Raw genomic sequence first — 27298 nt, forward strand, 5'->3', positions numbered from 1 at the left:
CACTGGGAGCGGTGTGGTGCCTTGCTCACAGGCAGCTTGACAGAATTTGAGGCAGATTTCCCCTTCTAGTCCAGTCAACATGATGTCACAACAAGCCTACTGTAAACATCTAGTCCAGTCAACATGATGTCACAACAAGCCTACTGTAAACATCTAGTCCAGTCAACATGATGTCACAACAAGCCTACTGTAAACATCTAGTCCAGTCAACATGATGTCACAACAAGTCTACTTTAAACATCTAGTCCAGTCAACATGTCACAACAAGCCTACTGTAAACATCTAGTCCAATGATGTCACAACAAACCTACTGTAAACATCTAGTCCAGTCAACATGATGTCACAACAAGTCTACTGTAAACATCTAGTCCAGTCAACATGATGTCACAACAAGCCTACTGTAAACATCTAGTCCAATGATGTCACAACAAACCTACTGTAAACATCTAGTCCAGTCAACATGATGTCACAACAAGTCTACTCTAAACATCTAGTCCAGTCAACATGTAGTCGAGTTAACATGTCACAACAAGCCTACTGTAAACATCTAGTCAAGTTAACATGATGTCATAACAAGGCTAATGTAATCATCTAGTCCAGTCAACCTTAATGTCACAACAAGCCTACTGTAACATCTAGTCCAGTCAACATGTCACAACAAGCCTACTGTAACATCTAGTCCAGTCAACATGATATCACAACAAGCCTACTGTAACATCTAGTCCAGTCAACATGATATCACAACAAGCCTACTGTAAACATCTAGTCGAGTGAACATGTCACAACAAGCCTACTGTAACATCTAGTCCAGTCAACATGTCACAACAAGCCTACTGTAACATCTAGTCCAGTCAACATGATATCACAACAAGCCTACTGTAACATCTAGTCCAGTCAACATGATATCACAACAAGCCTACTGTAAACATCTAGTTGAGTCAACATGATGTCACAACAAGCCTACTGTAAACATCTAGTTGAGTCAACATGATATCACAACAAGCCTACTGTAAACATCTAGTCCAGTCAACATGTCACAACAAGCCTACTGTAACATCTAGTTGAGTTAACCTGATGTCACAACAAGCCTACTGTAAACATCTAGTTGAGTCAACATGATGTCACAACAAGTCTACTCTAAACATCTAGTCCAGTCAACATGATGTCACAACAAGCCTACTGTAAACATCTAGTTGAGTTAACCTGATGTCACAACAAGCCTACTGTAAACATCTAGTTGAGTTAACCTGATGTCACAACAAGCCTACTGTAAACATCTAGTCCAGTCAACATGATGTCACAACAAGCCTACTGTAAACATCTAGTTGAGTCAACATGATATCACAACAAGCCTACTGTAAACATCTAGTCCAGTCAACATGTCACAACAAGCCTACTGTAAACATCTAGTCCAGTCAACATGTCACAACAAGCCTACTGTAAACATCTAGTTGAGTCAACATGATGTCACAACAAGCCTACTGTAAACATCTAGTTGAGTCAACATGATATCACAACAAGCCTACTGTAACATCTAGTCCAGTCAACATGATATCACAACAAGCCTACTGTAAACATCTAGTCGAGTGAACATGTCACAACAAGCCTACTGTAACATCTAGTCCAGTCAACATGTCACAACAAGCCTACTGTAAACATCTAGTCGAGTGAACATGATGTCACAACAAGCCTACTGTAAACATCTAGTTGAGTCAACATGATGTCACAACAAGCCTACTGTAAACATCTAGTCCAGTCAACATGTCACAACAAGCCTACTGTAAACATCTAGTCCAGTCAACATGATGTCACAACAAGCCTACTGTAACATCTAGTCCAGTCAACATGTCACAACAAGCCTACTGTAAACATCTAGTCCAGTCAACATGATGTCACAACAAGCCTACTGTAAACATCTAGTCCAGTCAACATGTCACAACAAGCCTACTGTAAACATCTAGTCCAGTCAACATGTCACAACAAGCCTACTGTAAACATCTAGTCCAGTCAACATGATGTCACAACAAGCCTACTGTAAACATCTAGTCCAGTCAACATGTCACAACAAGCCTACTGTAAACATCTAGTCCAGTCAACATGTCACAACAAGCCTACTGTAAACATCTAGTCCAGTCAACATGTCACAACAAGCCTACTGTAAACATCTAGTTCAGTCAACATGATGTCACAACAAGCCTACTGTAAACATCTAGTCGAGTGAACATGATGTCACAACAAGCCTACTGTAAACATCTAGTTGAGTCAACATGATGTCACAACAAGCCTACTGTAAACATCTAGTCGAGTGAACATGATGTCACAACAAGCCTACTGTAAACATCTAGTTGAGTCAACATGATGTCACAACAAGCCTACTGTAAACATCTAGTCCAGTCAACATGTCACAACAAGCCTACTGTAAACATCTAGTCCAGTCAACATGTCACAACAAGCCTACTGTAAACATCTAGTTCAGTCAACATGATGTCACAACAAGCCTACTGTAAACATCTAGTCGAGTGAACATGATGTCACAACAAGCCTACTGTAAACATCTAGTTGAGTCAACATGATGTCACAACAAGCCTACTGTAAACATCTAGTCGAGTGAACATGATGTCACAACAAGCCTACTGTAAACATCTAGTCGAGTCAACATGATGTCACAACAAGCCTACTGTAAACATCTAGTTGAGTCAACATGATGTCACAACAAGCCTACTGTAAACATCTAGTCCAGTCAACATGTCACAACAAGCCTACTGTAAACATCTAGTTGAGTTAACCTGATGTCACAACAAACCTACTGTAAACATCTAGTCGAGTGAACATGATGTCACAACAAGCCTACTGTAAACATCTAGTTGAGTCAACATGTCACAACAAGCTTACTGTAAACATCTAGTTGAGTCAACATGTCACAACAAGTCTACTGTAAACATCTAGTCCAGTCAACATGTCACAACAAGTCTACTGTAAACATCTAGTCCAGTCAACATGTCACAACAAGCCTACTGTAAACATCTAGTCCAGTCAACATGTCACAACAAGCCTACTGTAAACATCTAGTCCAGTCAACATGTCACAACAAGCCTACTGTAAACATCTAGTTGAGTCAACATGATGTCACAACAAGCCTACTGTAAACATCTAGTCCAGTCAACATGATGTCACAACAAGCCTACTGTAAACATCTAGTTGAGTCAACATGTCACAACAAGCCTACTGTAAACATCTAGTTGAGTCAACATGTCACAACAAGCCTACTGTAAACATCTAGTCCAGTCAACATGTCACAACAAGCCTACTGTAAACATCTAGTTGAGTCAACATGATGTCACAACAAGCCTACTGTAAACATCTAGTCCAGTCAACATGATGTCACAACAAGCCTACTGTAAACATCTAGTTGAGTCAACATGTCACAACAAGCCTACTGTAAACATCTAGTTGAGTCAACATGTCACAACAAGCCTACTGTAAACATCTAGTCCAGTCAACATGTCACAACAAGCCTACTGTAAACATCTAGTCGAGTGAACATGATGTCACAACAAGCCTACTGTAAACATCTAGTTGAGTCAACATGTCACAACAAGCCTACTGTAAACATCTAGTTGAGTCAACATGTCACAACAAGTCTACTGTAAACATCTAGTCCAGTCAACATGTCACAACAAGTCTACTGTAAACATCTAGTCCAGTCAACATGTCACAACAAGCCTACTGTAAACATCTAGTCCAGTCAACATGTCACAACAAGCCTACTGTAAACATCTAGTCCAGTCAACATGTCACAACAAGCCTACTGTAAACATCTAGTCCAGTCAACATGATGTCACAACAAGCCTACTGTAAACATCTAGTCCAGTCAACATGTCACAACAAGCCTACTGTAAACATCTAGTTGAGTCAACATGATGTCACAACAAGCCTACTGTAAACATCTAGTCCAGTCAACATGATGTCACAACAAGCCTACTCTAAACATCTAGTTGAGTTAACATGATGTCACAACAAGCCTACTGTAAACATCTAGTTGAGTTAACATGATGTCACAACAAGCCTACTGTAACATCTAGTCCAGTCAACATGTCACAACAAGCCTACTGTAACATCTAGTCCAGTCAACATGATATCACAACAAGCCTACTGTAACATCTAGTCCAGTCAACATGTCACAACAAGCCTACTGTAAATATCTAGTCCAGTCAACATGATGTCACAACAAGCCTACTCTAAACATCTAGTTGAGTTAACATGATGTCACAACAAGCCTACTGTAACATCTAGTCCAGTCAACATGATATCACAACAAGCCTACTGTAACATCTAGTCCAGTCAACATGTCACAACAAGCCTACTGTAAACATCTAGTCCAGTCAACATGATGTCACAACAAGCCTACTCTAAACATCTAGTTGAGTTAACATGATGTCACAACAAGCCTACTGTAAACATCTAGTTGAGTTAACATGATGTCACAACAAGCCTACTGTAACATCTAGTCCAGTCAACATGATGTCACAACAAGCCTACTGTAACATCTAGTCCAGTCAACATGATATCACAACAAGTCTACTGTAACATCTAGTCCAGTCAACATGTCACAACAAGCCTACTGTAAACATCTAGTTGAGTCAACATGATGTCACAACAAGCCTACTGTAAACATCTAGTCCAGTCAACATGATGTCACAACAAGCCTACTGTAACATCTAGTCCAGTCAACATGATATCACAACAAGCCTACTGTAAACATCTAGTCCAGTCAACATGTCACAACAAGCCTACTGTAAACATCTAGTCCAGTCAACATGATGTCACAACAAGCCTACTGTAAACATCTAGTCCAGTCAACATGATGTCACAACAAGCCTACTGTAACATCTAGTCCAGTCAACATGATATCACAACAAGCCTACTGTAACATCTAGTCCAGTCAACATGTCACAACAAGCCTACTGTAAACATCTAGTTGAGTTAACCTGATGTCACAACAAACCTACTGTAATCATCTAGTCCAGTCAACATGATGTCACAACAAGCCTACTGTAAACTTTAGGCTTCTGTCAACTAATGGTAATCACTGATACACAGGCTAATGACACAACCTTTCTTAATGTCAACGTGCAGTGGTTATTCAAGTTCAAGTATAAAATAAAAATGCTAAATCTTATTGAATCATTTACAAATACTAGTGACAGTTACTGTACAGTATATTTTTTCCTGTGATGTGATTGGTGGATCAGGCCACGCCGCAGGTCAAACATGGAACGTTTGTGGTGGAGAAACCCAGTCACCCAGACGCTCCCGCAGCCAGAGAGCCAGGCAGACCGCCACCGCCACCACAGGTGACCACGCACTGAAGGCTCATTTATGCTTCCTTTACGTACCAAAATGACACTGCCAGACGGTTTGTTTTCACAGGACCGTCTGGGACCGTGTTCGGCAAAAAAGGGGCGGGCACTTTCAAAAAGCTAAGTGGATGAACCATCTGCCTATCTTAAAGCCCGCCCCTAGCTGCCTCTGGGTGCTGATTGGTGGTTTCGGATTCAAACCAATAGATCGGAGCGTGGCAAGATCACACGACAGATTTGTCGTGTGCTTGTGATCTCGTGATCTTGCGCGAATCCAGCTGCCTTGCAAGGTTACGGCATGCGTCCTTTATGTTAAGCAATACATCCACTAGAGGGGCAGTAGAGAGTCAAAAGTGTGGATGTACTGCTCCGTTTCTGCAACCTTTCAGAAAAAGTGCGCAAATATGGAGGAAATTAACGCAGAGAACGGACAGAAGTTCTTTTTTGTTCTTTTCTAAGGTGGTGCCTTGTCCATACATTTAACAACAAAATACAAGAAATCAATGCTAATTCATGATAGAGAAAGAAGAAATGAGAGAAATGAGCACTGAGAAGAGAGGTAGACAGCATTTGTTGGTCATTTTGTAAATTGTATTCATCTTCATTGTCTTCTAAATTCCAGTGTAAGTGCTGCCTTATGCATTTTTCTTACATATTAAAGGGATACGCCAACATTGTTGGAATGTGTATAACGGGGATCGGCAGCTGTTCCGTAGACTCTCATTGCAGTGCTAAGCTAAGTAGCAGTGAGGGCTCGACCGCAGTTTGTAGGCTACTGCACGCAGAGTGAAAATAAGTTTAGTTTTAATATCGGCAATATGACAAATGGCCTAAACTCTCAAAATGTTGGCCTATCCCTTTAAACATTTATGTGTCATTATACAACTGCTAGTTTCATCCAAGTAATGCTAATGTATTGGTTGTTGTCTCTTGTGGGAACCAGAGAGTTGTTTATTATTATTATTATTATTATTATTATTATTATTATTATTATTATTATTATTATCATTATTATTATCATTATAATTATTATAATTATTATAATTATTATTCCTGCTACACCACTACAGATATGCAACAAAAGCTCCAGTAACAAGGCCATTTGAACACAAGCTGTCGGTCCTGATGATAAGGTCCTGATGATAAGGTGGTTGTTCAGATGAAACTGTATTTTCTCTGCCGTGTCTCCTCCCTGCTGAAGGACATTGAAGCAGCGCTGAGGCAGATCAGACAGGAGAACAGAGAGGAGAGGAGACAGCTGGACAGGAGACACAGGGACAAGGTGAGAGACAACAAGTATGACATTGTCTTAAAGGTCTCATCTGGTGTAAAGCAGGGCTCCCCTTGCCTCTGTGAAGATAAAGGATGGTTTATCTAAACATGCTAAAAGTACAAATATGCACGGTCGCCAAGTAAATCCACACAATCCATATTAGAAAAGCCAGCTTCTAAACGAGCTGTTTGGACTTCACTCACAGTGTGGCATCACAAAGGTGAGCTCATTATCATTAAGAAACAATAGACTATGAAAGTGTTGTTTTTTTCTCAAAGCGGTTGAGCGGTTTGTATTACCAGAGAGTTTTCCCTACTTGTAGCCGCTGGGCTGCGGTGTCTCACGTTTCACTCTTGAAACGGTGAGCCAATCAGAACAGAGGATCGTTGGTGGAAAATATTATTAAATATTCAAATAGATTATTTTTCAAATGTTTAAATGTACCCGTGCCTTTTCTGTTTTAACTTGTGCATACCTTTTTTCAATTTTTTTCTGTATGTGAACAAACTGGAGTAAAATTCCTTGTATGTGTACATACTTGGCCAATAAAGCTGATTTCTTATTTAATACACCACACACAATTTAAAACTACCGAAGAGGTACATGTGAAAGTTTAAGTCAGCATTCTGAGAATATAGTCAGAATTCTGAAAATCAAGTTAGACTACGGAGTTTAATGTCAGAATTCTTGGGAGGGAATAAAATAAAAAAATAAAGTCAGAAGACTTCTGAAAGTAAAGTAAAGTTTAAAGTCAGAATTCTGAGGAAAAAAGTCAGCATACTGTTACATGCAACATCATTGATGATGTCACTGATGATACCGATGTCGTACTGGAATTTGAATGTCTGGGGTCCCTACATTTTTGTGTGGTCAAAACCCAAAAAAGTTTGGGACTTCCTGACCTATAGACTAATACAATAGCTGGCAGGAAATAAGCTAAAGCTTAATTTATACTTATTAGAAAGTGTCGCTCAGCACATGGTCGCAGACGAAAAAGAAAGTGTCGCTCAGCACATGGTCGCAGACGAAAAAGAAAGTGTCGCTCAGCACATGGTCGCAGACGAAAAAGAAAGTGGTGTTGCATTTATACTTCAGTGAACGTTCGCCTCAGTTCAACGGTCACGTGACACTCGAACGCTATAAGTGCAGACAGCCAAGAGAAGAGAGGGAATGGAATGCACAGTGAAACCACCTCGGAGGCAAGATGTAACGTACTTGGCTGCAGCCGCATATAAACGACACACAACTCGCCTCCTCTCTCTGGGAAATTGGTCACGATGTTCTTTGTGATTTTCACGAAGTCATACATCAAGGACAGGCTGATAAAAAATAGCGGGGACACGTTCATTAATTTCAATCGAGTGAAAACCAAAACAAGGAAGTCAAGCGTGTGCCGTCTATATAGCCAATCAGACACTTGCGCGACACTATGTGACGTAGTCAGCGACACTAGACATTTCACCAGGTAGCAGACACTGCTGCTCGCCAACACTTGAAAGTGTTGACTCAAGTCCTCATTTCTGTGGGCGACCGTTTCAAAAGTGTCAACAGACAAAGCATAAATTGGGCTTAACGGTTCCCTACCAACACAACACCGTGACAACTGTCTCTAGTTTACAGACATACAGTTATTAGATCTCTAATGCTTCACATTGGGTAGAGCAGGGGTTTTCAAAGTCTGAGCCCCCCCTCGCTCAAAGCCTGGATGCCTATGGGATCATGATTATGTTATTTGAGGCCATACATACACTCAACAATTGAGCCCAAATAGCCTGATGTTGCTGTTACATACATAACAAGGTCTGTCTGAAGGCATTCATTAGTTTCTGACTCTGGGAAAGTGCGTAAATCTGTCAAATTCCCTACACACTACTCTATAACCAAGTTATTCGATGATCTCTTTTTAATAACTCATTTTCACTTCCATTCACTGAGCCTCCGCTGAATCTGCTTGGCGCCCCCCTGGGGAGGCCCGCCCCCCTGCGGAGGCCCCGCCTCCCACTTTGAAAAGCTCTGGTGTAGAGTTTGAAAGTGATCAGTTCCTTCAGCATCAATGAAGTTGACAGTCGACGATGGGAGCAGCCAGACAATTGTCCAAGTCCCTCTGATCCGAGTCCCAAGCGAGTCTCAAGTCAATTGGTCCCGAGTCTCAAGCAAGTCCCAAGTCTTTCCTTTTGTCGGCAAGTCAAGTCAAGTCAAGTCACAATGTTATTTCAAGTCAAGTCTCGAGTCGAGTCACAGGTTATGTCAAGTCGAGTCACAGGTTAGAAAAAATGACAAGGCAGAGATTATTTAGGCTGCAGACGTGCGCGTTCACGTGAATACGTGCTTGTTGCCAAGCAACACACTTCTCTCAGACGAGCTCGAGACAGCTGACAGACAGCTCCAACTCAGCTCAAACTTATAGAGTTGTATTCAAAGCATAGAAACATTCTCACAGCTCAATTTAACAGCGCCAACACAAGCAGTTTGATCACAAGTGCAATCAGTACTGAATGCGATGGCAGACTGCGCACTGCGGGCAGTTGACGAAGTCAGGAAGAAATTGAAAGATCTTCCGACGCATCAGCTTAAAACCCGCCGACGAGCGGAGGTCCTGCGCCCAAAACGTCTATATTTACAGCACATATCGATCGATATTTTTGGAGAAGATTCCGGCCGCATCACACGCAGATCAAGATGAGACAGCTGTCAGTGAGTAGCTACGCATTTGGGTGTAACTTTTACCCCTGCTCCATACACAGACGCAGCGCATACAGGGTGCACTAGTCATAAAATTAAGTTAGTCGTAACTTTGAGTTCTACATCGGACGTAGCGTGTAAACCTTGGCGTACGCCCAGCTGGTGCACTCGGCTGATCTTGTCACAAGTCCGAGTCGAGTTTCGAGTCATTTTCTTCCAAGTCCGAGTCGAGTTTCAAGTATTTACCTTCCAAGTCCGAGTCGAGTCGGAAGTCGTCAAATTTGCGACTCGAGTCGACTCGAGTCCGAGTCCCTATGACTCGAGTCCAATTGTCTGGGAGCAGCACCAAGTGAGTCTCTCTCCCCTCTAACCTGCTGTTGTGTTTTTGCAGAAGGGAATCATGTTTGAGATCCGGTTAGACAACGAGGATGAGGGGGAGGAAGAGGCAGAGGCAGAGCAGCCTGAGGAGGACACAGAGGAGCAGAGGGTGGCTGATGGAGGAGGAGAGGAGCCAGAGGTGACAGACAAGACACATGTGGATCACTGATTCCTTGACCTCACCTGTTGCTTTTCTCTTTGTGTTAAAAATTTAATTAAAAATTGTAATCTGTGCCTTAATCCAAGTATCCATAAAATAAAAGTAATGTCCCTGATTACCTTCTGTTACTTTTGAACAAATCTCCTGCATTTGACTACTGAAGTCCAGGGGCATGCTCCTCAGGAGGACATAAACAAACAGCTCTATACTCATCGGCTAGCTGCTGACTGCCCACTTTGTTGTTCTGGGTTCTAGCCCCACTTTCCACTCTGAGGTTTGAAAGCCAACATCCACAAGCCATTTGATCCAGTGGCTCATAGAGATCAACAGTCACATGATGTTCCGTGACGTCTCCTGGTCCGGAAGAGAATTCCTCATTCATTTTCTCCGTAGACATTTTGAAAAATCCTTATATAACGAGTTTTAAGCCTGGAACCAAGCCAACCAGCATGGTGAGTGACCATGAAACGTTTCACACATCACGTGTCTGTTGAGCTGTATAGAGTTTGGACCAGGACATCACGTGACTGTTGAGCTGTATAGAGTTTGGACCAGGACATCACGTGTCTGTTGAGTTGTATAGAGTTTGGACCAGGACATCATGTGTCTGTTGAGTTGTATAGAGTTTGGACCAGGACATCATGTGTCTGTTGAGTTGTATAGAGTTTGGACCAGGACATCACGTGACTGTTGAGCTGTATAGAGTTTGGACCAGGACATCATGTGACTGTTGAGTTGTATAGAGTTTGGACCAGGACATCATGTGACTGTTGAGTTGTATAGAGTTTGGACCAGGACATCATGTGACTGTTGAGCTGTATAGAGTTTGGACCAGGACATCACGTGTCTGTTGAGTTGTATAGAGTTTGGACCAGGACATCACGTGACTGTTGAGTTGTATAGAGTTTGGACCAGGACATCATGTGACTGTTGAGTTGTATAGAGTTTGGACCAGGACATCATGTGACTGTTGAGTTGTATAGAGTTTGGACCAGGACATCATGTGACTGTTGAGTTGTATAGAGTTTGGACCAGGACATCATGTGACTGTTGAGCTGTATAGAGTTTGGACCAGGACATCATGTGACTGTTGAGTTGTATAGAGTTTGGACCAGGACATCATGTGACTGTTGAGTTGTATAGAGTTTGGACCAGGACATCATGTGACTGTTGAGCTGTATAGAGTTTGGACCAGGACATCATGTGACTGTTGAGCTGTATAGAGTTTGGACCAGGACATCACGTGACTGTTGAGCTGTATAGAGTTTGGACCAGGACATCATGTGACTGTTGAGCTGTATAGAGTTTGGACCAGGACATCACGTGACTGTTGAGGTGTATAGAGTTTGGACCAGGACATCATGTGACTGTTGAGCTGTATAGAGTTTGGCAGCTGCATGGAAGTTAAGAGATTGTGGGTTCAATTCCAAGGCCGGAAATGTTAAAAGCCAACATCTGGAAAAAAAGAAGTTGAGAGTTTGTGGGCTCATAGTGTTGGAAGCATTGACTTGCAGTCAGCTACCTGAAAGTTTTGAAGTTGTGGGTTTCGAGTTTTAAAAACCAACATCCCAAAGTGAAGATTGAAAAGCTCTGACAGAAAGGGTGCAAGCGGCTCATGGTGTTGGAAGCATTAACTTGCAGTCTGTGGTTTGAAGGCTACCTGAAAATGTTGAGGTTGTGGTTTCGAGCCCCGCTCAGCAGATACTCACGGTTGTGGTGTCGTATTGGACATGAAAATGTGGTATCCAGCCATCCCTAGTTGATACTGAGATTTTCAATTCGCTCTCCCTCTCTTCTCTGTCTCTCTCCCACTTTCTCCCTCTCTCTCTCTCCCTTCTCTCTCTGTCACTCTCACTCTCTCTCTCACGTTCTCTGTCTCTCTCCTTCTCTCTCTGTCTCCCCCGCCGTCTCCCTCCCTCTCTCTCTCAGGACCTGGACCCTCTGAACCAGACTTTGAGCTTCCAGGCAGGAGAGCAGCTGAAGGACAGGGATTGGTCAGCGGGACAGGAGGTGGAAGCGAGGAGGGGGTGGAGTCAGGGGGCTCCTCACACTCTGCTGGACGCCCTCGCCAACATGGATGTCTCCTCCGTCTATGACGCTACAGCTCAGTTTGTACCAGGTGCAGCAACTTTGATTTATTACATTTCTTTTATTTCTTACATTATCGTGGTCGAAATAGGATCAAAAACAAAAGTGTTGCGTTTATATTTTTGCTCAGTATAAAATCTGAAAAACGGACAAACCGCTTACTTTCATTTTGTCATGTACCCGCCCCGCCCCGCCCCGCCCTCCCCAGGTGAGGAGGCTGCAGGACGCAGGCAGTGGGCAGACGGGCCTCCCAACACCCTGCTGCTTGCCCTCGCCCAGGCAGAGATGACATCATCAACGCTGGGTTCACTGACCCCAGGTCAGACCATCCGTCCAACCATGAAGTAGTGTGACTCGCCGCCTCTGGTTACTCCTAGTCTGGGCACCTTTTACACCGCTTCTTGCTATGGGGGCGTAAACCAAGGAAACGGGAAACAATAGTGGAAACAAGTGCGCAAATAAACGTTTTTGTTGCCGTTAGCTTGACGCGGCGAGGTTACGTTAGCTAGAGCCTGATAAAAAGAACAACACCACAAGTTGTATAGTAGCCTTAGCACATTTCTCCAGTAGTCACTGCCGAGGAAGGTTTCTGGAGAGCCAAAGACAATGGAGTACTCGCCATGTGAAATCTTATGATCAATGTCCATGTCTTTCCCAGCACAGGCAGCAGAGATGCTTCAACTGTTGTACTTGATCCTCCATTATCAATAACAGCAGACAGACAACTATAACTATTCCATCAACTGGCCATTTCTTTGAAAAGTAAAGCTTCTGTATTGGCTTATGTGATATTGTGAATCCGTGATGTTTCTACAATAACTTCTTTAAAAACTTTGTTCGGTTCCATCTTTTGTTTTGTTGTTTGCCGTTTTATTTTCTGATTCGTTGTGTCTGATTCTCAAGTGAACGAGCTGTTTCCGCTGCTTGTTTCCTGTCTAGGGCGGGCTCTAGGCCGGAAACAGGCCGGGTGACAAAATCACTTGTAAACGGAGGCCAGGCTCTTTCTGGCCGAGAAGAGCCTGGTGACGCGAGGTTAGGTTACTCCCGAAACTCGTATCCACCTAATTTCTAGCTGCCATGATGCCTGCTTCTTCCAGTGTAATCCTCCCAGCCTTGTTGCTGACAGCTTGACACCCGTCTGTAACGTTTCAAAGCTGCAGGCGAGCGGCGCAAATCACTAATCAGGTCCAGCTTGGCAAAAATCTTGTCGATAAATATCCAGAGTTGCTCAAAGAGCAACAGAAATAGCGGATGTGATAGATACAATTATTACATTCCCTCAAATAAATCGTCAAACCTTATTGTAGGTTATCCAGCATGGAGTTTTAACGACTCCGGGGGTTAACGTGACTTGATTGAATCAAGTTGCAGCTTGAGTGCAGAACCTCCCACTGTTGGAGTTTTAACGAGTCGTTAATAACGAGGAAATGGCACGCTGCAACAACCAGTCACGTTAAACCGGACCTTGTTATTTTACAGCGGGGCTTTCGAAAATAAGGTGGATTGAAACTTTTAAACTAACCATTGTCGATGTCAAATGAAGAGAGATTCAGCAACCGCATGGCTGATTTCTCCGCTCGGGTGTTTTCACAAACACATTTCCGTGAAGCATTTTCCTAATAGAAGAGAAAGTTACCAAACGGGCCGCCACGTTTTTCCAGTTTGAAATCCCAGGCTTTCGTCATAAGGAACTTGGAAGTAGGCACATGGTTCCATCTAAACTTGGTTCCATCTAAACTGGTTGGGAAAAATTATAGCAGTTACTTGAAATTTTTCTCACACAAAATACCACCGGGTTATTGGTTTGAAGCTGCAGCCAAACTGACAAACTCCTCTCTTTTGGTGACAAGATGCAAACAGAATCATGGGCAATTTGGCTCGAGGGAAAAGTTTTGGTGCAACTTGGAGCATTTGTACCATTCATATATCCACATTCACCAGGAACAGGAGATTTAAAGTGAGGCTGATGTGTCACTCAGAATAAACAAACCCTAAACTGAACTCACACTGCTCACTTTTCTCATGTTTAGACCCGGAGAACGACGGAGCGGAGGAGGAGGAGGAGGAGAAGCAGGGTGATATGGAGGAAGAGGAGAGGAGTGGTGGTGATGAGGAAGACTCTGATGTGGAGGTGGACGAAGAGCGTCTGGAGCCGCGGTCAGATGACGATGACACGTGAGTCCTCTCCTCTCTGGACGCACATCTTCTGGATGGACATGTAGCTGTAAACCAGTGTATCACAGTGAAGACTAATTGATGGTTGCTGCGGTGTGTCTGGTGTTGGCAGTGCAGCGAGTTTGGATTCAAGATTCAAGATCCTTCATTGTCATTGTCATTTTCACAACAATGAAATTGAAGTGCATCTTCTGCAGTGTAAAAGGTTCAAAAGAGAATATAAAAACTGTCAATAAACAAAGACAAGGACAACAAGGACAAACATCATGTAAGATTAAAACAAATTGTAAACAGGACCCAAATAATAAAAAGAAAGCAATCAGTCATTCATTCTGGGCCTTCCTCCTATTGCACGTTGCCACAAATTGCACTAACGAACAGTTGAAGGGGGGGGGGGGGGGGGGGGGGGGGGTTGTGGGCAAATAGCCTCTGATGCATCTAGACAGCATTAAGTGCAATTATTGCTCTAGGGACAAAACTGTTTTTTAGGAGGTTTGTTCTGGCTTTGAGCCCTGTGTCTCTTGCCCGAGGGCAGCAGCTCGAACAGGCAGTGTCAGGGTGTGATGGGTCACAGAGGATTTTGCTTTGCTTTTGTGAGGCAACGGGAACTGTAGAGGTCTTCCAGGGTGGGGAGGGGGCAGCCTACCGCTTTCTGGGCGGAAGAGATGACCTCCTGGTGCGCTTTCTTCTCTGCTGCTGTGCAGCTGGCGTACCACACACACACACACACACACACACACACACACACACACACACACACACACACTTTTTTCCACTGGGGTGGGGTTGGTGCGAAGCACTTTGTGATCATATTCGTTATTGTTTGATGTATTGTCGTGGCATTGTGTTGTACTGTACTGTATTGTATCTTGTCTGTATTGTATTGTCTTGTCTTGTGCTGTGTTTTGTCTGACTGCTACAGACGCAGGACAACTTTCCGAAAGGACAAATAAATACTACTATTACTACACACACACACACACACACACACACACACACACACACACACACACCGTATGTGAGCACGCTTTCAATGGAGCAGTGGTAAAAAGCCACGAGCAGCTTCTGGGGGAGGTGGTGCTTCCTGAGGAGACGCAGGAAGTAGAGTCTCTGCTGCGCTTTTTTGACCAGCTCCTTGGTGTTGGCGCTCCAGGAGAAGTCGTCTTTGATCTTGACGCCCAGGAACCGGAAGGTCGAGACCCTCTCCACACTGTCACCGCCGTTATGGAGAGGTTGAATGTCTGTTTTATTTTTACGAAAGTCAATGATCAGTTCCTTAGTTTTGGTGGTGTTGAGGGCCAGGTTGTTGTTCTTGCACCACCCTGACAGCGCTCCACCTCACCTCTGTAGGCCCACGTATCCCCTTCAGAGATGAGTCCGACCACGGTGGTATCGTCGTCAGCTAATTTGATGATGGTATTGCTGGGGTGGGCGGGGGCACAGTCGTAGGTGTAGAGGGTGAAGAATATGTCGCTCACGCAGCCCTGGGGGGAGCAGCCCTGGGGGCAGCAGCCCTGGGGGGAGCAGACCTGGGGGGAGCAGCCCTGGGGGGAGCAGCCCTGGGGGGAGCAGCCCTGGGGGAAGCCCGTGCTGAGTCAGAGAGCTGGGGAGGTGTGGGGGCCTACTCTAACAGGAAGTCCAAAATCCAATGGCAAATGCTCTGCAGAAGGTCTGTGGAGGGTCTTCACTGAGCAGAAGGTCTGTGGAGGGTCTTCACTGAGCTCCGTGCTGCAGAAGGTCTGTGGAGGGTCTTCACTGAGCTCCGTGCTGCTCTCAAAAAATGTAACTGTGCAGACTGAGGCCTCCACAAATGACACAATCAGTTCCTGATTGGCTAATGGTTGCTATGTTAGTCAGGGCTTAAAATTCACTTTGCAAACTAGGGGGAATTCCCCCCTTATGTTCTTCAGATAGGGTGGATTTATAGACTTTGGGGGGGATTTTTTCAGGCGATACTATAACCGACAAATACCTGCTTCTCCAATAAGCGATAATACTGTAATTTCACATTTTTGTATTTAAAAAAGGAAGTAGTTTATGCACACCTGAGTCTAAATTACTATGGATTTTGCCGTGTTTTGTCTGCAGACTAAGCCATAGGCTTTTGGTTCTATGAAAGTCTTTATTTTTTTGTATTGAGTGATATGTTACAAATATACATACTTCAGCATGCGCTGGGACGCGTCATCAGTGATGTTAACTGGGGTCGTAAGGTGTTTCGGGTCTGTTCAACATCATACACCCTCGCCCAGTAGACCCAGCCGAGGCCGATTAACACCCCGACCCGCGTCCCAGAAGCAGCCGCACATGGATCAGCCTTCCTACTCTGTCTGCAACGTTGCCCGCGGAAGGGCCGATCACGCCCAATCCGCTGCAATAGAGCTAGTGCTCCATCGCAGCATAGCAAGACCCTTCGGTGCATGGAGGCTCTAAGGCGCTATGGGTTGTCTCCCGGCCGCTCTCCTCCTTCGTCTCACCAGGCCCTCCCGGGGCAAAGGCATCCAGTGGCAGAGCGGATGCCTCAAGAAGGCCTGTGCGATACACTCTACTAAAACACTAATATCATATTATATCAGAAGTGTTCTTTGTTTTGTGTTCACAATAGTGGTGTCAGTTAGATTTGGTTAGGTCAGAGCTATGGAATATTAAATCATCCATCTTTGCTCACTACATCTGCCTTTCTTACTGTCATTACTGGCAACTAAACCTGTTTGAATGTTGCATTGGGGAGAGTTCTATTATGGGGGAATGGTCAGGCTGTGTGTCGTTTCACTTTTGATTGAAAATGCTTCCACCAGATTTTATCCACCGAGAAATCAGCAGAGGAGCGTTGATGTGGAGAGAGGACTGAGGGACAGAGCGAGCATGCTAATGTTTGTTGTTAACTGGCCACGGAAGTTAAATTTGGTGCGCCCGTGTAACCCGTCCGGCCAGTGATTTGAATTCATTAAGCGCCGTTCCGCACAAACATAGATCGGTCTGCGCAAACCATTGCGGGATTACTCCCCCTTTATAAATTGAATTTAAAAAAAAAAGGTTTTAGAAGGTCAAAGTTATCAGTAAACTAGTGAGTGGGAATATATTCAGGGTGAGAATGTGGGCACGAGCCAGATACAGGTGAAGTGGACTGTGAATGTTTTCATGTGGGGTTGTGTGAGGTACTTGCATAGTCAGTGTACTACATGCAGTAGAATACATATACTGTATATATATACATATAGTTTGGACAAATGGAGACCGGCCTGACCATGCGTCAGGCATGTAGAGCTGTCTGCTGAGTGTGAACAGGGTCACAAGCAAAAACCTCAAATGCTTCCATACTGCCCACCTGGCAGGGCCGGTTCCAGAACAAGATGACTAGAGATGCATCCTAGATAGGAAGGAGTGCACATGCACGGGCCGAAAGATTTGACATGTTATTTTACTAAAAATAATGCATTTTACCATCATTTCAAGTAGAATGATACCAGCCAAGCAAGAATATTTCAAGTGCTTTACTGAAATATTTGGACCATATAATGATAATACAATTATCTCAACCTTAAAAGGTTACATATAGGTGCCAAAAAGCCATAAATTCACATCAAATAACAAAGAAAAACAACAATTATAATTCAAGTTTAAACAGTAAGTGTGCAGCTGCAGCATTTATTTATTTTTTATTTTTTAACCACTCTTTTCAACTGAGCATGCAGACAATTAAAATAAGGGTGCAATGCGTGCTTTTGCAGCCCTGTAAAACAGGGCCTGCCACCTGGCCTAATCCAAGTCTCCACAAGCCCTGAGATGCCATGTTGACTTGAAAATACATACGGTAATTTACTTCCTGTTTTTAGCTGAAATCTTCACAGGTGCTGCAAACTTCTTTGAGCAACATGGCTACAGTGCAGATTGTTCTTTTTATTCTTGATTGTTCTGTATCGTTTATATGATGTTGATGTTATGTTACTGTATGTCCTGTTTTTACAAGACCAGGGACCACGTTGGAAATAAGTGTTCACACTTTTACATGTTTATCCCGTGGATTTTGTTGATATCCACAATAAAATCAATCAATCAAAATTTCTGCTAAAAACAGGGTGGAAATGACGTATAAGTCAACTTGGCATCTCAGGGCTTGTGGAGACTTGTATTACCCCAGGTGAGCAGTATGGAGGCATTTTTCCCTGTTGTTTACATTTTTGACCGTGTTCACACTCAGCAGACAGCTCCCCAGCAAACATCGTCTTGACCGCTATGTCACCAGACGAGAGAATTCCCATAAGTCATCTACCCAGAAAGTGTGACGTTCTCTCCACGTTCCCCCAGAGTAGCGTTTAGACTGTCCCTTCAAAACAATACATATTGATATCATATTGCTTTGAAAACACCACATGTAGGTGTCTTTTGTGTTTTTGTTGAATAAAATGACATCTGATTGACAATTTACCTGTTGTGTGATCAGATAGTCACAGTGTGACATGCACTCCACGTGCAATGACGACTATTATTGAATGCCCTTTTCTTTTTTTTTATATGAAAACACGTTCATGTCATATAAGTGCAAGTGTCTCTTATTGTATTTATCACAAACTTCCTGAATCCTGTGGTGTATTGTCCCATTACTCTTGCCGTAACTGAACGCAGTGTGTTCTGGGTCTTGGATGTTGTGCTGTATGGTGCTGTCTGCTAAATAAATGGTCAAGTCACGCTGGTTACATTATCATAAATGATATAAAATATATACCTGTCTCATCGCTGGTTGGAATCATGAAACAGAATTAGCGAGGCAGCCGCAATGCAAGTTCCAGTAGGGACCTTCACGTCAAAAGCTAAGTTCTCAATGTTAAGGACTCTCTATATGACACAATTCAGAGAGTATTTCTAACTAAATCGATAGGCTAATGGTTAAGACATAGGACTCGGAAGCGGGCGCCGCGGGATCCCCGACGAGGTCATGTTTTTTCTTTCGATGTAGCAAAAATGACTGACTAGATGTAGATTGTTATCAGAATATCTGAATATAGCTCGTTGTGGGAGCAGCATATTTCAACGTTGTGGGGAAGTAGACGAATTACGTCGCTATGATTTCCATTCCGGATATTTATTAGACCCTGACTAGATGTAGTGGTTTGACGTGCAGCAGACGGTCGTTATACATGATATTTATTAGACCCTGACTAGATGTAGTGGTTTGACGTGCAGCAGACGGTCGTTATACGTGATATTTATTAGACCCTGACTAGATGTAGTGGTTTGACGTGCAGCAGACGGTCGTTATACGTGATATTTATTAGACCCTGACTAGATGTAGTGGTTTGACGTGCAGCAGACGGTCGTTATACGTGAAAATGTTTGCTGGGTCTACTTGCCTGACCCAACCAGTCTCCATTTCTCCAAACTGGGACCGCGCTGGCTGCATTCTACTGCATGTAGTACACTGACTGTCCACCAGCTGCATTCTACTGCATGTAGTACACTGACTGTCCACCAGCTGCATTCTACTGCATGTAGTACACTGACTGTCGGCAAGTAACTCACACAACCCGACATCAAAAAATCACAACTATCCCTTTAATATTAGCTTCCTCCTCTCTTACCTCTAGTCTTTTTCACTCAGCTTCAGTCTAATGTTACCAAGCCAGAAAAACGGGTTATTTGGCTCCGCCCACTGAGGTTTAACTCAACCAATCAGATGATCTGCCTGTGAGAAATGTTTGTAGAAGTAAAAGTTCTCTCTGCTGTCAGTCCGATCTAACTGATTTAATTTCCTCTGCTTCTCGTCAGGAACTTTGAGGAGTCGGAGGACGAGCTGAGAGAAGAGGTGGAGCTCTCCATCCTGGAGCACAGAGAGAGCACCGAGGAAGCAGAGGGATGTGGAGGGGAGGAAGAGGAGGAGGAGGAGGACCCCCGGCAGAGCCAGACAGAGCAGCAGGATCCAGAAGCAGACAACATGGCTGGGCCAAGCGAGGCCACAGCACCTGGACACCAGGCGGAGTCTCCACACGAGTCCCAGACCCAAGACAACGAGGACATACAGTAAACAAACAAGTCCCAGTCCCAAGACAATAAGGACATACAGTAAACAAACAAGTCCCAGTCCCAAGACAATAAGGAAATACAGTAAACAAACAAGTCCTAAGACAATAAGGACATACAGTAAACAAACAAGTCCCAAGACAATAAGGACATACAGTAAACAAACAAGTCCCAAGACAACGAGGACATACAGTAAACAAACAAGTCCCAGTCCCAAGACAATAAGGACATACAGTAAACAAACAAGTCCCAGTCCCAAGACAACGAGGACATACAGTAAACAAAGAAGTCCCAGACCCAAGACAATAAGGACATACAGTAAACAAACAAGTCCCAGTCCCAAGACAATAAGGACATACAGTAAACGAACAAGTCCCAGACCCAAAACAATAAGGACATACGGTAAACAAACAAGTCCCAGACCAAAGACAATAAGGACATACAGTAAACAAACAAGTCCCAGTCCTAAGACAATAAGGACATACAGTAAACAAACAAGTCCCAGACCCAAAACAATAAGGACATACAGTAAACAAAGAAGTCTCAGACCCAAGACAATAAGGACATACAGTAAACAAACAAGTCCCAGTCCCAAGACAATAAGGACATACAGTAAACAAACAAGTCTCAGACCCAAGACAATAAGGACATACAGTAAACAAACAAGTCTCAGACCCAAGACAATAAGGACATACAGTGAACAAACAAGTCCCAAACAATAAGGACATACAGTAAACAAACAAGTCCCAGTCCTAAGACAATAAGGACATACAGTAAACAAACAAGTCCCAGTCCCAAACAATAAGGACATACAGTAAACAAACAAGTCCCAAGACAATAAGGACATACAGTAAACAAACAAGTCCCAGTCCCAAGACAATAAGGACATACAGTAAACAAACAAGTCCCAGTCCCAAGACAATAAGGACATACAGTAAACAAACAAGTCCCAAGACAATAAGGACATACAGTAAACAAACAAGTTCCAGTCCCAAGACAATAAGGACATACAGTAAACAAACAAGTCCCAGTCCCAAGACAATAAGGACATACAGTAAACAAACAAGTCTCAAGACAATAAGGACATACAGTAAACAAACAAGTCCCAGTCCCAAACAATAAGGACATACAGTAAACAAACAAGTCCCACACCCAAGACAATAAGGACATACAGTAAACAAACAAGTCCCAGACCCAAAACAATAAGGACATACAGTAAACAAACAAGTCACAGTCCCAAGACAATAAGGACATACAGTAAACAAACAAGTCCCAGTCCCAAGACAATAAGGACATACAGTAAACAAACAAGTCCCAGTCCCAAGACAATAAGGACATACAGTAAACAAACAAGTCCCAGTCCCAAGACAATAAGGACATACAGTAAACAAACAAGTCCCAAGACAATAAGGACATACAGTAAACAAACAAGTTCCAGTCCCAAGACAATAAGGACATACAGTAAACAAACAAGTCCCAAACAATAAGGACATACAGTAAACAAACAAGTCTCAAGACAATAAGGACATACAGTAAACAAACAAGTCCCAGTCCCAAACAATAAGGACATACAGTAAACAAACAAGTCCCAAGACAATAAGGACATACAGTAAACAAACAAGTCCCAGACCCAAGACAATAAGCACATACAGTAAACAAATAAGTCCCAGTCCTAAGACAATAAGGACATACAGTAAACAAACAAGTCCCAGACCCAAGACAATAAGGACATACAGTAAACAAACAAGTCCCAAACAATAAGGACATACAGTAAACAAACAAGTCCCAGTCCCAAGACAATAAGGACATACAGTACACAAACAAGTCCCAAGACAATAAGGACATACAGTAAACAAACAACAGACGACGTAAGTGCTGACAAACATGGCGTCTTATATTTTTGAGCGAGTCAGACCACGACAAGACACGCAGTCTCTCCACTCCTTTCTGAACTTGGACTTGAAATCAATCAAATCTCCACTGATGTGCTGATGCAGCAAAGAAGCATCTTTCATCATCTTTCATTGGTAAAGCACACATTTCACCACTGCTTCTAGTCTTCTACAACACAGAAGGATCTGAACACTTTCTTCCATATTGCAAGAAATGACCAGTGTTTGTCTGGTGGCTGTCAGTAACTTCTCCACCTGTTTGTGGGAGTAATTTGTCATTTGGTCCATCAGCATCAGTGCAGCAGGTTTGATTGACTTCTCCTCCTGATTGTGATTCTTCAGTGTTCAAAAAAATACAGCTTGTAAGAACAAAGCCTTTAGTTTAGGATGTATCAGAACTGTGTTTGTAGTTACTCTGTACTGTAATACTTTATGTTCATTCTGTCTTCCCACAGGCTAGCAGTTTACAAGCAGGTCAGCACAAGTGTGGACAATTGTAATGCCAGTATTGTTAAATAAAGCATAATTTCAGCTTTTCAGTGAGAAAATAGAAATCAAAATAGCCTCTCTACAACCACAAAGACCCACCACTTCCAAAATAAAGATTATTTAATATTTTAGATTCAGTCACCAATTTCCAAACAAACAGGCAAACAAGAATGGATAAAGTGAAAGATAACACATTTAAGGCCATCGCCTATACAGTTTCAAGTGCTTCTTGAATCTAAACAGACAAGACAATCTAAAAAGTAAGAAAATCCGTAATGTAAAATGAACTGAACTCAACACACAATTTTTAAATATCAATCTAAAACACTAAACAGCCACTGTGGACAGATTCTGCTCTCTGAAAAATTATCAGTCAATATTTCATGATGATTTCAAATGATACAAATGATACTTTCATTCAAACTAGAACTGTATGCAAAATAAAGCTGATCCAGAGCGCAGTATTACTGACTCAATATGTTTCACTTCCATGCTCACCATCATTTTGTGGCTCTAAATGTTTTCAAATGAAATCTAATTTTGGAATGTATGTAATGTAATATATATATATATATATATATATATATATATATATATATATATATACAGCAGTGGGGAACCGTCAGGGCCCTCTGTGAGGGCCTAACATGTTCTTAAATAATAAAATTTAAAAAGTAATTTTATTATATTAATTCATAAATTGACAATCATCATCTAAACAAACATGTTTCTGAGTAAATAAGCCCTTAAAACTGCCTGTTCAGTTTGATTTGGACTGTGAAGGGTTAACTGAATGAAGCCCTTTGTGTGACCCTATTAGAATTGTGCACCTCTCTGTTGTTGGGAAGAATAGCAGCTCAGTGCAGAGCTCTGGCGTGGCCTCTACTAAATTCACAGAGGTTTGATGTAATGCATTCAACGTGAGGATATTTTGCGAGTGACAGTAAAATTGACCAATCATATCATCCCTGGCATGCTAAGGGTTGACTGTATGACAGATTCCGCCCTCTGTGTGGTCAGCCCATGTCATGTGACTTGCAACAAGTCCTGAGTCAAGACACTCCAGGGGCGGGGCAGAATTGACCATCTAGGCTGTTTTGTTTTTGAGGAAGTCAGCGTCACAGCCGCGCATGGAAGCAAACAAGCAATGCATTTCCCAGATTAATTAAACATTGAATGAAAAGTTGGCTTGGTTGGGAAGGGAAGGGGAGGCCCACACCAGCTCTGATTTAGTTCAGCAAACTAAAACGAGAGGCATTATTTTCACCACCACCAGCAATTATGCTCGTGGATGGATGACTGGATCAAGCTTAAACAGAAGAATTCGGCTGGGACTACTGTCTCCTTTTCGCCGCGGAGACTGAGAGCGGCTCTTGGGCTTAAGCACAGACATGATCAAATCGTAAGTTATTTAAACTTATAGGCTAGGCCGGCGCTGAGCCTGTGCCAATTAAGCCTTAAAGGCTTTAAAGCCGACTTTTTCACTGGGCAGGGGGGGGGGGGGAAGGCAACCGGACGTGCGCGCGACCCGGTGCGGACAGCTGCTTGCGCGTGCCTCAGAAAGGACTGCCTCCCTTCAACGTTCACGATTCAGGCTACAGTATCACATAAGCAGTAGCCGGGTAGCCCAATGACCAGACCACATCCTTTACGCCACATATGCAGCTCGAAAAAGCAAAAATCACAGTAAGATCTCTATTCTATAGTTTATCAGCACGCTCAAAGACACGGATACAGCTCTTGTCGTGTTCCACTTTTCTCTCCAAGAGAGAAAAGCGCGCTGCGCACACAGACGGTACGTGCACATCTACAATGGCAAATTCGCTTTTCCGCTGTGTCGCAGCGTTTTGTGGGCGTGGAAACCAGCTTCCAGCTTGGAGCTGTAGCCTGTAGAAACGTTGTACACAGGAGGGTGGGGGGAGGAAATGTGTAGGAAGAGCTGTCATTGGGTAGCTTCAACGAAAGGTCCCGCCCTAGTCCCGCCCCGCGAGCGTGAAGCCGCTCGGAGACAAGCCGCCTCTAGTCTGCGACAGTGAAACGCTGTGGGCGGTTCCAGCGGCAGGGGGCGCGAGGTAAATGGACCAATCAGACACGGAAATAGAGCAAGACAGCCTATCAAGATGTAGCGTCAAAGCGGCTTTCACAGGAGGCAAGCCGCCGAGCGTTTCATGATGTGCACGTACCGAGAGAGGGAGGGAGGGTGAAGCTTCTGGCATACTCTTCGCGCACGCGCTGGAGGCGGGGCTCCACGGAGGGCGCGCGCACTCTGCGCAGGCCAAAACAGAACATAGTGAGTGCTCCAGAAATGGCGGCGATCAGTGAAAGGCAGTCTGAATGAAATTGAATGTAACGTTCCCAATTCTATATATTAAATTCTAAAAAACGACCCTCAACATTTGGGAAGGCTAAGCTACACAACTAGTTCGTTATAATCGAACATTATGCTTTTGAAGGCGACTGTACGATGGTGAGGACTCAATCACAGCAGATATCCGCTGATAGCCTACCACGGAGATCTCACAGGCACAGGCAGCAAAACCCGACGCGCTGATAGAAAAATCTCCATGGACGCGCCGCGCTGCGCTCAGGCCTCGCCCCCCGACACGCCCCGTGCGGTGATGTCATAATCGCCGCGCGCTCTATGCGCTTGGCTGGGCGCAAAGAGTATGCCAGAAGCTTGAGAGAGCACAGAAAGGCAAAACGGGCGCACTGCTCTCCATATACACTGCATCCACAAGAACATGATATCTCTGCCCAACACTTTTATCCACTCCATAACGCACATGTCCCACTCACTGTGAAGTTCCTGACGCATTCCATCTCACAAACAGTCCTCCACTTTTTCCACATCTGCGTTTGAAGTAGAAGCGACTTGTTGCTGTTCAACTGACAGCTGCTTCCATTTCTTCGTGAATGTAAAGTTTGTCAAACTGCCTTGTTTTCTTTTTGACATCTTGCTGTTGTTTTAAATCTGACCTGCCCGCGTGAGTGACGTTTGATTTGCACCTGCGCCGCCATGCTTCGATGTGGTGATGATAAGAATAACATGCATGTCGGTATAGGGGCTTACAGTGAATTTGACAGTGATTGAGCACACTCTGAATCATACGATTAAAATAGCGTAATTTTACGCATTATTCACTATGAAGGTACAGAAAAAGAAATAGAAAATACATGGGGTAATATATATTAGTCAATAATTTAGAGACCCCCCCAAATTTCACAAGTCATGTTTTCAGGAGCCAAAGCCCCCCCAGCTCCCCCGTAGTTCGCACCCTGTGTGTGTGTGTGTGTGTGTGTGTGTGTGTGTGTGCGCGTGCATGCGTGCGTGCGTGCGTGCATGCATGCGTGCGTAATTATTATTGTTTTCAGAGTTTCAAGTAAAGTAACATTTTGCTTTGTAGGCAAAACAAAAGTAAAATTAAATAAAAAGGGAACTTCCTAACTCATTGGCTGGAATAATATTCCGACAAGATAATAATATACTGTAAGCACTAAAGCAGGAGTTTGCAGTCAACTAGTTAAATTAATATGTGGCAGTATTTGTGGGGGTCAAAATCTATGTAGGGTGTACCACCACAAATAGATCAGTGTATGGGAAACACTGACTATTAAATTGTGTGACTAGAAAGACACCAATAAATCTGAGAAAATGTACTTTAATTTTGAACAACAGCACTACAACGGTGGCATTACAAATGGTATTATGAAATTATTGTGGGAAAAAACAAGAATGCCACTTTTTTCATGAACTTTAAGCAGAAAATTAAAAAATAGTTTTAAAGCAAAAATAAATAACGTTACGTGCTAATTTGCATATCAATATGCGCTAATTAAGTAACTACTAACGACTCTGACTGCTCAATCCTCACCTCACAGTTTCATTGATCATGAGTGGGGAGAATGATTGTGTGGACTGTGGAGGACCACTTCGCTGCTGTACTGTGTGTGTGACCTGTGTGAAGTGATGTGAGATTAGGCAGATAGATGGAGGAGGGAGCGCCTGCGCAGCCGCGGTTCTAGAAACTTTTCGGGTGGGCTGAACCCCCCTACATTTTTGTCTCAGCCCACCCTAAGAACATACGGGGGGGGGGGACACGCACACAGCGCATTGAGTGTAGTCAGAAACTGCTACTAATGAGCACCATGGATTTGGAGAAAAAAAAAAAAAAAAAAAATGCCTCTATTTTTTTGGGTGGGCTGAGACTATTTTTGAAAAAAAAGGCCTGACACAAGCCAAGATGGTAATTCGCTTTTTTTCCCCGATGGAAGGGGGGGGGGGTTGTCATGCGGCGCTGTCAGAGGGCCCAGATGTGAGAGGCAGGGGTTCGCTACTGATATACAGTATATATATATATATATATATATATATATATACATATTTATACACACATACATACATATATACACACACACACACACACACACATATATTGTCACGACAAACAGAAGAACCCAACCAGACACGGACACAAGTTAGTTGCCAAAACTGAGATTGTCTTTTAACACGTTCACTGCCATTGACGAGATATCTCGTCTTACAAAATCCAACGGTTGACTGCCAATGACGAGATATCTCGTCTTAAAAAAAAAAAAAAAAAAATTTGACGGTGGGACGTGGATCAACGCCCCCCCACGTCTCCTATAAAAATATTGGAGCCACCGAACGTGTACAACCCATTCCACCGACCCACTAAGTGGCGACAGTGCCCTCCAGACTAGAAAAAGCCGAGCCAAAACTGCAGGGGAACGCGCGAGGAAACCATTCTCTCATACTGTAAAA

General features: G+C 43.4%; 1 protein-coding gene across 1 annotated transcript in view; it reads left to right on the forward strand.

The window, feature by feature from the left end:
* The window catches only part of LOC310777983 (serine/threonine-protein kinase Nek5), a gene marked incomplete at both ends in the record, with an annotated part of 62155 nt that extends 42017 nt beyond the window's left edge, over window positions 1–20138 (forward strand). Inside the window, 7 exons of the mRNA XM_083638313.1 lie at window positions 5253–5354; window positions 6562–6642; window positions 9707–9766; window positions 11783–11972; window positions 12150–12260; window positions 14023–14116; window positions 19883–20138. Of these exons, the coding sequence (XP_083494439.1) occupies window positions 5253–5354; window positions 6562–6642; window positions 9707–9766; window positions 11783–11972; window positions 12150–12260; window positions 14023–14116; window positions 19883–20138 (894 nt within the window). The remainder of the gene's footprint in view (window positions 1–5252; window positions 5355–6561; window positions 6643–9706; window positions 9767–11782; window positions 11973–12149; window positions 12261–14022; window positions 14117–19882) is intronic.
* Window positions 20139–27298: the final 7160 nt, after the last annotated feature.

Source organism: Poromitra crassiceps, assembly GCF_964638095.1.
Source record: "Poromitra crassiceps genome assembly, chromosome: 6".
Lineage (NCBI taxonomy): Eukaryota > Metazoa > Chordata > Actinopteri > Beryciformes > Melamphaidae > Poromitra > Poromitra crassiceps.